This window comes from Neodiprion fabricii, chromosome 7 (genome assembly GCF_021155785.1).
Source record: "Neodiprion fabricii isolate iyNeoFabr1 chromosome 7, iyNeoFabr1.1, whole genome shotgun sequence".
NCBI lineage: Eukaryota > Metazoa > Arthropoda > Insecta > Hymenoptera > Diprionidae > Neodiprion > Neodiprion fabricii.
In genome coordinates, this window is record NC_060245.1 from 8213072 (window position 1) to 8225913 (window position 12842).

Below are 12842 nucleotides of genomic sequence, written 5' to 3' on the forward strand. Positions count from 1 at the left end.
TTTGCTCGGATTTAGCATACAACGTCCTTAAGTGCTTTATTAAGTGAGGCATCGAGCTAATCCTTTTTTTCGTTAATATGTACTACTGCCTCGTGTTTTTCTTTCGAATTGTGGACTTGGCCCAGTCACTGTGTACTTGGAACATTGCAATAATTCCATTGTCACTATTAATTGAATCGTTGGAAAGAGTGACTGGCAGTCTAAATTCAAAATGGCGACCAAATCCGGCTTTTGCGTATGTCCGACATTTTGAATTTTATGAAGCACTGTTTTTCGCGAGTAACTCGACCATACTCAATTTGAACGAAAAATTAATATGCCAGAAGTTGTAGAAAAGTTAATTTCCCACAACTTTTGTCCTTACATGTTTCTTCCAAAGATCGATATTTTTCGAATTAATTGTGAGCCTGAGAAAAGCGGCGAAGTGAAACTGTTGCATTATTTCGTTTATTTTTAACCTTAGGGCATGAATGAACGTCAGGTACCTTGTAGGGAATTAAATTTTTTACAATTTTTGTTGCTTCATTTCTTTTTTTTTTCAACTACACTTCATATTTAAGGTCGTAAGCTAACGACAAATAGAAAAAGGACCGTCAAAATATATTTTCACGATTCATTTACCAACTGAATACCACTGTGGAATGAAATTAATATTATTTTTATTGGAATAACCCTTTTCCACACCACCATCGGGGTAAAGTTTCAGGCGCGTTCTTTTTTTTTTTCGACGTGGCATCTCCAATAGACCTAATCACCGTAATATTACTTGCAAGTTCTTTTTTCTGACGTTCTCTTCCTTATAAGATTTTGAAATGGGAATGTCGTTTTTATCTTGCAAGTGTAAAGGATCGAAGCGATGTATTTGCATTTTTCTTTCATTCTCTTTTTTATAAGGTTTTGAAATCGGGTTCTAGATCTTCCTGCTGTATCTCGAATAGTTCTACATTTTGCCCCATGAAAAGCATTCACGAAAAATGAAATGCCTACTTTGCTTAGCGTCTTACAGCATCTCAACGAAATTCGATCGCAGGACCTGCAAATTAAAGATATCAGAAGAATTCCATGGAATCAAACATGATTTAACAATATGATGAGTTGTTCTTGAAAACAAAGTTCCAATTATACGAGATGCTAACTTCTCGTGATGTGTCGTAGCATCTATACTGATTATGATAATTTGACCATCATTCAACACACACACACATATATATATATTAGACTGATCGTTAAAAAAACAGTTTGTGCTCCCAGTTGAAAAACCAAAAGTTAACCTTAAAAAAAGAAGATCCTCCAAATTTAAATGCTCTATCTCAATATTAAGGTGTGCCGATAATTTTTTTAATTTTTTTTTTTAATAAAATTTCAGTTTGTTTCAGATCTTGATATTTCTTAATAACAATGACTTAAAAAAATAAAACGGTAGAAAAAAAATCTAGGATTGAAAATACCTTTGACTCAAACATTTAAAATTTTTCATGATGGAATATTCAAAATGGCGTCAAAAAAAAAATATCCTAGAAATTATTTTTTAAAAAATTGTAAGAAAGCCTAGAATAAAAAATTAACAAATCAAAATAGTAACGAATAATAAATCATGTGACCGTTTCTCCGAATATGCGTGTCTGTTCGCTCCATTTCAAACGAGAGGATTATATATTTCCCGGTAAGTAAAACCTTCCACTTCACTGCAAAGTGACGTTATTCATTACAACTAAAATTATTCCTAAAATTACAAGACACAATAGCTTAAATAATTATTGTAAAATGCTAATTCCAATGTTTTTCCACTAATTTTTTTCAGATCTTCCATCACAAAAGAAATCACTCAAAAATTCTGTAAAAATTAGCCAGAAAAATGCCACCAGAGGTAAAAAAGATCAGAGAGATTGTTTAGAGAGATCGCAGAAAGATATGGATCATCGACGTGGGATCCGCGAATTAGTGACGAGAACGACTGTGAATGAAACGAAATGATGTTGAGATGGAGAGAGATGATGATTAATAGTAACCGAGAATATTATTGATTCTGATGCGGCGATACAGACCGTATCGCTAGAGAACGTTACAGAGAGTGAAGATTTTACAGAGCGAGAGAACACATAGATTATACACATACATGATTTCGAGATAGTAGACAATACATGAGATACAGCTGATGGGTTTTGAGTCGCGACACGGGCAAGCGGCGAGATTTGACGCAGAGACGGCAAGTAAACATTGCACGCGAGTGTGCGTACATATGCGAGGACGATTTTGAGTGTCGCGAGACACACATTTAACTATTCGATACCTTGCCGAAACATACCGCCCGCTTCGCTATCGGTAACGATCGCGAAATTAGATTATGCCGCCCGCCGTGCGTTATTTATTCTTAGAGTCAGTAATTGTCTTAAGAGGACACTGGAAGCACACACAATTTTACGATTGGACGTTTTAACACAGAGGATTTCGTTTTAACGGTCACAACACGAACGAGACCGTCGGTTACCGGATGCACTTCGATCACTTTCGCGAGGGGCCACACAGATGGAGCTAGATTTTCGTTTTTTACGAGAACGATGGATCCGATTTTGATGTTCCCGTGATGAGTCTGCCATTTCGAGAGGTTTTGGAAGGACTGAAGATACTCCGTACTCCACCGTTTCCAAAAATGCTCCAGCATTTGACGCGAGTGTTGCCAATGCGATAGCCGTTAAACTGGCACCTCGATGAGTGACGGCTCAGGAATTGTGTTCAATGCTGAGCCGACGAGAAAGTGTCCTGGAGTCAAGGCACTTGGATCCCGTGGATCGTCCGAGATAGCGCAAAGAGGTCGAAAATTAAGCGTGGCTTCTACTTGCGTGAGGAACGTCGCGAATTGCTCGAACGTTTGAGTAGCTTCTCCGATGACTCGTTTGAGGTGAAATTTGACTGATTTCACTCCGGCTTCCCATTTTCCACCGAAATGAGGCGCGGAGGGAGGATTGAACCGCCACTGGGTTTCGTGTGATGCGAGGATGTTTGCGATTTCTGAGAACTCCTTTGACGATGCAACGAGAAGACGGCGAAGTTCCGAGTCTGCGCCGACGAGATTCGTTCCACAATCGCTTGCGATTGAGGCACAAATTCCTCGTCGAGATGTGAAGCGTTTGTACGCCGCGATGAATGCCTCCGTCGTGTAATCCGAAACTAGCTCGAGATGCACAGCCGAGGTCGTGAAGCAGATGAAGATAACGATATATCCCTTGCATGATTTCGCTCCTCTTCCGCGGGAGGCTCGAATCGAGAATGGACCAGCGTAGTCAACGCCAGAGTGAAGAAACGGCCTTGATTGCGTGACTCGAAACGGAGGGAGTTGGCCCATCTGTTGGCTGCTGAGGGTGGCGCGATGACGCGCACAAGGAACGCAACGATGTATGAACATGCGGATCGGTACTCTTCCTCCCAAGATCCAGTACCGCTGTCGGATTGTAGCGAGAGTGAGTTGCGGACCACCGTGGAGCGTCAACCGATGATGATGATCGATGATCAATGTGGAGAACGATGATTCGCGAGGCAAGATGAACGGGTGCTTTTCGTCATACGAAAGCAATGAGTGATTCAGTCGACCACCGACTCTGAGGAATCCGTTCGAATCGATGAACGGCGTGAGTCGCGATAGTGGATGACTTCGAGTGAAACTTGAGCTTGTCTCGATTTGGCGAATTTCTTCTGCAAAGTACGCCTGCTGGGTCACCTTGGTCCAAAACAGTTGGGCGTCGCTCAACTCGAGAGTAGAAATCGGTCCGACAGTGATAGACGTGTTTACGCGATTCGATGTCGTCTTCGCGAGGAACCGATTTGCTGCGCGTTTACACAATGATGTGACTTTGAGGAGAGTCGATAGTTTTGAGTAGCGATCGACGAGATCCCAGATTTGTAGCGGCTTAGCAGTTGCGATGTGCGTCAACAGCCCTTTTCTTTTCTCGAGATGAATGTTTTCTTCCGGTCGTGGAGATAAGGATGGCCAATTGACAGAAGGCTTCGAGAGCCAGGATGGTCCGAAGGTCCAAAGTTCTGATTTTTGGAGTTGCTCCGGAGATGCACCACGAGACGCAAGATCAGCGGGGTTTTCAAAACCCGAGATGTGATACCAACGAGCGCGCGCGAACTCTTGGATTTCCGTTACGCGATTACGAACGAATTCCTTCCACCGCGATGGGTGGCTTTTGATCCACGCGAGCGCGACTGTGGAATCCGTCCACAGATAAACCGGGGTGTTTTCGAAATTAAGAGTCTTTTCCACATGACACATCAACCGGACGAGAAGATTCGCAGCACAGAGTTCGAGACGAGGAATTGTCACCTTCTTTAGCGGCGCTACTTTAGTTTTCGCGCACACTAGTGAAACGCGCACTTCGTGAGTGTTGATATACGTTCGCGCGTAGATCACTGCGCCTAATGCACTTTGAGAGGCGTCCGCGAAACCGTGGATCTCTATCCCGAGAGATGCTGAACTTAACCCGATCCATCGTGGGATGGTGATAGCTGAGATGCCTTGAAGATCTTGTAGAAACTCGATCCATCGCGAGGACAATGAAGCTGAGAGCGGCTCGTCCCAGTCGAAACCGAGTGCCCACAATTCCTGCATAAAGATTTTGGCTCTGATCGTGATCGGCGAGAGCGATCCGAGAGGATCAAAGAGCTGCGCGGTTTGTGAGAGAACTTTTCGTTTCGTGAAATTGTCCCGAGTTTGATGAATTTGCGGAGAGAACGCGAACGCGTCGATGTCTGGTCTCCACGCAAGACCGAGAGCCCGAAAGAATGGACTTTGATCGAGATTCAGATGCATCGCGATCTCTTGATGGTTTCGAGAAATGTCAACGAGAGTTTCTGGGTGGCTTGAAGTCCACTTTTGAAGTTCAAAGCCGCCCGCCTTGAGCAATTGATTGAGTTCGTTGATTTTCTCGCGACCTTGATCAACGTCCTCTGCTCCTGAGAGGATGTCGTCGACGTACGTGTTCTCGAGAATGACGTGGCTCGCAAAGGGATACTGCTTACCTTCGTCGTGAACGAGTTGATGAAGAACACGGATCGCGAGATACGGAGCGCTTGCAAGACTATACGTTACCGTAGTCAGTTGATATTCTTCAATCGGTAGCTCTGGTTCTTCCCTCCAGAGGATTCGCTGAAAATCTTGGTCATCATTGTGGACCAAAATTTGTCGGTACATCTTGACGATGTCTGATGAGAACGCGACTGGATATTGTCGCCAGCGTAAGAGAACGTTCGCGAGGTCGGTTTGCACTTTTGGACCGACGAGAAGATTGTCATTGAGAGAGAGTCCGAGGTTGGTTCTTTGAGACCCGTTGAACACGACACGCAACTTTGTTGTTGAACTGCTGTCGCGAACTACACCGTGATGGGGAAGATAAAACACGCGGGAATTGTCTTCAGGTATATTGATAGCGCGACGCATGTGCCCGAGTTGACGATATTCACGAAGGAAGCTCGAGTAAGCCTCCTTGAGTTTCGCGTCGCTACCGAACCGTTTCTCCAAACGAAGGACCATTTGATGCGCGGGATTCCGCGAATTGCCGAGCTCTACCGAATTGTCCTTGAGCGGCAGCCGAACTACGTAACGACCAGACGCAGTTCGAGAAACCGTTTCGCAAAAGTGTTGCTCACAACGCTCTTCTTCGGAAGTTAGTGCCAAAGATTTCGACACTTCTTCCTGCTTCCAAAACTGCTGCACGAGATCGAGCAGTTCGTGATCGAGGGAGCATTGGAAGCCTTGGACTGCGCCATACGAGGGGATTGCTGCTTCCGCTGAAACGCAGCCGGAGAGGACCCAACCGAACTGAGTTTCTTGCGCGATTGGTGTTCCTGGTGCTCCTCTTCGAACTCCTTGACTAATGATGTTGCTGTAGATGTCAGCTCCGAGAATTACGTCGATTTGACTGGGATGTGCAAAGCTTGGATCCGCGAGGTGAGTCCTCGTAGATGAGGCCAGTCTTCGACGAGAAGTCGAAATGAGGGTAGATACGATGTGAGTCGTGGAAGCACGAGTGCCTCCACCTGACACGAGAACGAGGTGTGAGCACGAGATTTGAGTTGCAATGTCGCGATGCCGCGAGTCACTGCCGATTGATGAGCTCCGACGCCAATGATCGGTATCGTTGCTTGATGCCGACGTAATCGCAATTGTTGCGCTAGCGACTCCGTGACGAATGAACTTTCGGATCCTTGATCGAGTAGAGCGCGAGCGATGATTCTTTCTCCAGTCTCCGGATTCGAGGCGATCAATTGCACTGTGGCGAGAAGAACTGGAGAGCGCTTGATCATTGTAGGCTGAGCTGAGTGGTTGCTCACCTGAGAGGCGCTATTCGAGATCGGTGCGTTCTGCACTGCAGGTTGCGCTACTGCAGCCTGTCCTTGAGATGTGCCGCTGTTAGCAGCTGTCGAGATTGAGGAAGAGTTTCGATGCAGCAAGGAATGATGTCGACCGTTGCACACGCGACACGTTTTGTTGGATCGACAGTCCTTCTGCTGATGTGGACCGAGACAATTGAAGCAAAGCTTTTTCGCAGAAACCACTTCCCTTCTTTGATCCAGAGATTTGTCGCGAAAGGTCGAACAGAACGCGATGTAGTGGTTGCCTTTGCAACAAGCACACGACTGTTCCTTTGATTGCGCCGTATGTGACCTTGTAGTCTGAAGATTTGACCTTCCTTGCGATGAGTGCGGTTTCGACGTCGCGATTTGATTATGAGCATGAGCTTGCTCCACGGCTTCGAGGGTGTGGATGCGACCGATAAGAAACGCCTTGAGTTCCGCAAACGAGAGGGGGCTCGGGTTTCTCGCTAACACTTTTCTCCCATTCTTCGAGAGATGCTGGGTCGAGCTTGCGAATCGTCATGTGCACGATGATGTGATCCCCTAATTTTTCGCGACCATCGAGAAGTTCGAGCGCGCCAAGAGCTTCGCAAGTGTTGCTGTGCAAGCTCTTTAGTTCCGATGATGATTTTTTAGTGACACGAGGAATCGCGAAAAGTGTCGCGAGATGAGAATCAGTCAGAAGCCGCTTGTTTTCGTATCGTGAGACGAGAGTTTCCCAAGCTCGAGGGAAGTTTTCTGCTGTGAGGGAAATGTTTTTGATAAGTTGTAACGGTTCATCGGTCACACTGGTTTTGAGGTAGTGCAGCTTTTCCACTTCCGAAAGTTGCGAATTTTCGCGAACCATCGACGAAAAGAGGTCGTGAAACGGCTTCCATTCTGAGTAGCTGCCCGCGAAAGTGGGCAGTTCGATACGCGGTAACCGTTTTGATGATCCTCCTGCTGGTGCGTCTTGAGGAGCTGCAGCGGCTTGCGCGGTTGCTGCAGGCGCAGGCTTTAGCGATTCGAGAAGATCAAGCATCACTCCTTCGCCACTCAAGAAGTGCTCTTCACACAGCCCGTAATAAACTTTCGCGAAGTACGAAAGCTTTTTGATCGCGTCGAGTTGATCACCTTCTGCTGCGAACTTGATCTCGCTGATCTTTTCGTGATTCTCTTGGAACTTATTCCAACTTGAATTTAAAGCATTAAGCCGCGACTTCACCTGCCCGTAAGTGATTTTTGCCTCACAGAGCTTGCGCAGGTTGTCGACGGTACGAGAGATGCGCCAAATGTAGTCGTTTTGACGTTCGATATGTTCTCCGATCGACATGTTGATCTACTAGAGGATTTAAACTCACGCGACGAACTGAGTTTCCACGAACGAGACACAAACACACTGATAGTAGCGCGACGCGATTCACACTTCGAGAGATCGGTGTTGTTGACGCTCAGATCTTAGTCACGGTCACTACAGAGGACACCGCACGTTTGAATTTAACGGACGCGACTGATTTTTGTTGATGGTTTTCACCGATAACGAGATTGTTCACTTTGATAACGTGAACTTTCGCAACTTAATGCACACGCGATAGTTCCGTTTCACTCACTAGCTAATTCGTTTTCCCGTAAGTCGCAACGATTCGAAAGATTCGACTCGATTTGCGAATGATCCGATTCGATTCGCGACTGATCCGGCTCGAAGGACCAAAAAATGTTTAGAGAGATGGCAAAAAGATATGGATCATCGACGTGGGATCCGCGAATTAGTGACGAGAACGAGTGTGAATGAAACGAAAGTGATGTTGAGATGGAGAGACATGATGATTAATAGTAACCGAGAATTTTATTGATTCTGATGCGGCGATACAGACCGTATCGCAAGAGAACGTTACAGAGAGTGAAGATTTTACAGAGCGAGAGAACACATAGATTATACAATACATGATTTCGAGATAGTAGACAATACATGAGATACAGCTGATGGGTTTTGAGTCGCGACACGGGCAAGCGGCGAGATTTGACGCAGAGACGGCAAGTAAACATTGCACGTGAGTGTGCGTACATGTGCGAGGACGATTTTGAGTGTCGCGAGACACACATTTAACTATTCGATACCTTGCCGAAACAGAGATTACTTGAAGCGATTTCAAAAAACGACAGCATGCTATTGGAAAAACAGACAGTATGTACGATCGGTGATAGAGAGAATAATGATAAAGAATTACGCCAAAGTGAAACAGAAACATCCAATCTACAAAGGGACGACGACGACACCGCAGCAGATGTGGGGAATGTTTGATAACATCAAGTGCAATCTAATAACATTCCTACAGTAGTTCATATTGAAACTCAGGTACAAAATGGTGATTTGTTTACAAGTTTTCGTCATCTATTGAAAAATGATGAAAACTTAAGTACTGTGACCGGAATTGAATCCTTTCAAATACTTGGAGCAATTGTTGATACGATAAAGCTTGTGAGCAAAGATGATTCACTTTCTAAAATGGATATCGAAGGAAAAGTTATCATGACGTTCATGAAAGTAAAGCATAATCTTCCGTATGCATTACTGTCGGTATTATTCCAATGCTATACTCCTCAGAATTGCAAAAAGATATTTTATTGCGTGCTAGACATTCTGTATGAATGCTTAAAAGTTGCAATCTCTTTGCCATCTAGAGAAGAAATTTCTAGAATTTTGCCTACATGTTTTCAAATCTTCGAAGACGTTCGTATTGTACTCGACTGCAGTGAAATATATATACAAAAATCAAAAAAACTGTGTTGCGAATTACTTACATATTCTTATTACAAAACTTCAATTACAGTGAAAGTCATGACGTGTGTCATCCCAGGTGGTCTTATCTCATTCATCAGTGAACCATACGGAGGACGAGTATCGGATAAGGCTATATTCGAACAGAGTTCTCTAATAAACTTGTTAGAAAAAAAAGAATGCTAAAATGATCGATAAAGACTTTTTAATTCATGATATATGTGAAGACCGTGATATAAAATTGATAAGCCCACCGTTTTTGAGGAATCAAGTTCAATTTTCACAATCGGATGCACTCCGGAACTCCAGTATTGCCAAAGCTAGAGTGCATATTGAACGGGACTCAGTAATAGGTAGGTCCGTAGGGAGGGGGGCTTTCACCTAAGCGGTGATATGACATATGTATAGGCAATCGATCGAGAAGTGTAAGCGAGAGACGACGGGTTAGCAATCGATCGAAGAATATAAGCGGGAGACGACGGATGAAGGTTGATCGTCATCAGAGTGCGCTCTAAATAAAGTAATCATCACGAACGAATAAATACAACCGACGAATTGAAGTAAAACGCATACGGATTCCCGATCAAGGAAAAACCACCGAGATATGACGGACGAGGGGATTCGAATTGGCCGGGCACGGAATTAGCGAGCGCAACTCAAGAAATGGGAACTGGGATATGAAGAATATCCTCAATGACACGCTTATGATAAGTTTTTTATATATTCTGACCTATACTATTTTATCTGTAATTTTATGAGTATGCCGTTTATGGAATTGTTGTTGTCCTAGATGTCCGCCGTCCCTATTTTATTTATACAATTTAGTTATTATTTTCTGTTATATTTATACTTTTCTTTTATTCGACTTCCATTTATCGATGCATGTCCTTCGCTCATACCAACAGCCGAAATTTTGTTTTAAATAAAAACAATAAAAAACAATAAAAAGTAAATTGATAGCGGACGATTTTCGTTAATTGCGAGAGGCTCCGCAGTTGGAGTTAATCCTGGTCGAAACAAACCGCCAAAAAGAAAAGACCGTTACAGCACTAACCAAAGGTTAAAAGATTTTGAAATCTCGGGCAGTAGAATGACAGTTAATCTGGCTAAGAAGAGCAAACAAATTTTAACCATTATTTCTGCTTTAGTTAACCTAAATTCGCCTATTTTGAAAGACGGCAAATTTGTAAACGACTGAATAAATAATAATTAACTAGTTTATTTCAAGGGTGCGATGTATAAATAAAATGTATTTTTGAGGTTGTGAATTGTATTTAATACGGTGAAGTATATAATAATAAATAGCTACAATCCGTAACAATTACAGTATTTCTTTCAAACAAACCTGATGTAACATTTCATTGAAGTACAGGGCTTTTAAGGCAGGAAACAATAGCGAAACAAAAGTTTCATCTAAATCCACTGACAATATCATGATACTGTTAATTATCAAATGGAGCATAAATCAAAAAATCAGTTACTTTTAGATTTAGAAGTGCCATGCCAAATTGAACTTGGCCATAATACTTGTGCTTCTTTTTCAGGCAAATATTTCTTTCCTTAATCGTTAAAAACTTGAGGTCTTTGAGGGTTTCTCCAATACTCTTTGTTTTGCCAGAAAACTGACATTTTATTTCAATTACTTTGTGAGGTTTGCCGTTTTGAAATACGATTCCGTCTGGAGAATATGCTAGGAAAGAATTTTGCGGTGATACTACTAATCCACACACAATAACTTTCGCTAACCTTTCAGCTTCGTACACTACTCGAGCGGATGATTCAAATTTAAGACCATGCTTAACAAATATATTACTAAATGTTTTTGGATAAAAATATTTTACTGACTGTTCGGGTCAATTAGGTTTTTTGTTACTAATGTATGTGTACAGATCATAGCATCTGGAACCTGTGATCCTAAATTGCCTTTCTCTTTTCCACGTGGCATACGAAGCTGCGCTTTCCTCACATATTGCTGCAACGTCACCATCTAATGTACCTAACACAGTTTCGCAGCAGATCCTTAATGGTTTAAATAGGATCCCTGCCAGATTTTCCATTAACGAGGATTCTGAAGAAAAAATAACAATTTCACTGATCTCATTTCTTTGAATTTCTGAAAGGTCATTCTGATTATATGGTAGCACAGGGCCATGCCTTCCAGACCTGTTTAACACAAAAGTTTGATTAGAAAATAACTACTATCTATGATACATCACAATTCATTGGCGTTACTGTTGTTCCTTGATCCAGCTTTCCATAATGTAACTTCAATAAAAGCACAACAGTTGAATTTAAATTGAAAAATCTAATGTACAAATTAATTCCTATGAACAATAACTGATCAAGAGTAAAGTTGTAAAAATAGATGTCTGGTAAAAAAATTAATGGTTGAGTATAAAATTCGAATTGATTAAAAAAAAATATATAATAAGATAAGAATTGAAATAAATTACGCATGTTTCGCTAAAGCAGAGAGAGGATTGCATGCAACCAAGTTTTCTCTAATTATTCCCCTCGAATCGTCTGAAATTTCCATTATTCTATCATTGCAGTCCTTAAAGCAATCATGATCCGCCAAAGGTAGGGGATTGTAAAGATTTTCCGATGATTGTTTTTGACGGGAACTCCAAAGACATTTTTTGTCTGTGCACGACGTAACCTCCAAGTTCTCTAAGTTCTTCCTGGAATTCGTATGTTACATTTAATTTTCTATTTACATGATATTATATTCATATCTTTCTAGATTAAAAAGGAAGTTCTAGGTTATTTTATGCTTACCTGTTACAATACAATAGCATTGCTAATATGTGTATGAATTTCTCGCTTAATCCTGCCTTACAGCTGCAATTTCTCGACAAGATTCGTCCGTTATTAGTGAATTCGCCATTTATTTCGTGAGGTCGTTCTTTGTAACCTGACGTTTGTAAACAAAATGCTAGAATCTCGGTACGCTGCCTGTCACTCCCTGCACTTCTACCGCACTAAACTACGTCTTCTGCACTTAAAAGACGCTCTCCCCGGAAAAAATTCCGACTGCTGGGAGTTGCTCCAGCCCAAGCACAAATTTCCGCAATACTTATCATTTTAATTTCTCTTTTTCAAGGTAATAACTGTATAAAGTAAGCGCATGTACGTGCTAACGTGTAGTGAATGGTAGTAAATCGTTTGCTGGTAGCCCACTTATATCCGCCATATTGGATTCTTATATTCAGGCCTTGCCCCTAGTTTCGATCCCAATTGTCGGTTGAAACTTGCAAAAATGCCTAAAATCTGTGAAATCAGTGATAGTTCTTCATTAACAAGTGAGCATCCTCAACCTAGTACCAGTGTGATAATTTAATCGACAAGTCCTGAAGAGAATTCTACGCCAAGAAAAACCTTGGAGACTACAGTGAAGAACAAGGAGAACGATTTCATCAAGACATAAGTGAAATGAAGAATCGCTATCAAGGAAGGTGGAACGTCGACATGATGGCCGATTTTTGCTGGACCCTAAACAGAGAAATAACGACAGAAAATATAAATTGAAGGAGGAACCCACTGCATAGATCATTCGAAGAAAAAGAGTTCGATACAAGCATTTTTTTTACATTTTAATTACAATCTATAAATTTTATAGCATAATTTTGAAGTAATCACGTTTAGTTTATTGCTGTGGGTAAGATCAATGCTATTTTTTGATATTTTCTGCTATCTCATGGCTTTTTTTTACAAGTTTTTGCTATATCTA

The 12842-nt window shown here is 42.2% G+C and overlaps 1 protein-coding gene across 1 annotated transcript; it reads right to left on the minus strand.

Moving 5' to 3' along the window:
- Positions 1 to 2692: 2692 nt before the first annotated feature.
- On the minus strand, positions 2693 to 6303 carry LOC124186621. The gene is made up of 2 exons (XM_046578459.1): positions 6153 to 6303; positions 2693 to 6036 (listed from the first exon to the last, which is right to left on the minus strand). The coding sequence occupies exons 1-2, from the start codon at positions 6301 to 6303 to the stop codon at positions 2693 to 2695; spliced, it is 3495 nt and encodes a 1164-aa protein (XP_046434415.1).
- Between the last annotated feature and the right edge of the window lie 6539 nt (positions 6304 to 12842).

Excerpts from the sequence above, each read along its gene's own strand:
- LOC124186621 (XM_046578459.1), bottom strand. The coding sequence starts at position 6,303 with ATGATCAAGCGCTCTCCAGTTCTTCTCGCCACAGTGCAATTGATCGCC. Across the intron at positions 6,037-6,152 it reads AGCGCAACAATTGCGATTAC|GTGGAGGCACTCGTGCTTCC; the intron begins GTCGGCATCAAG and ends TTCTCGTGTCAG.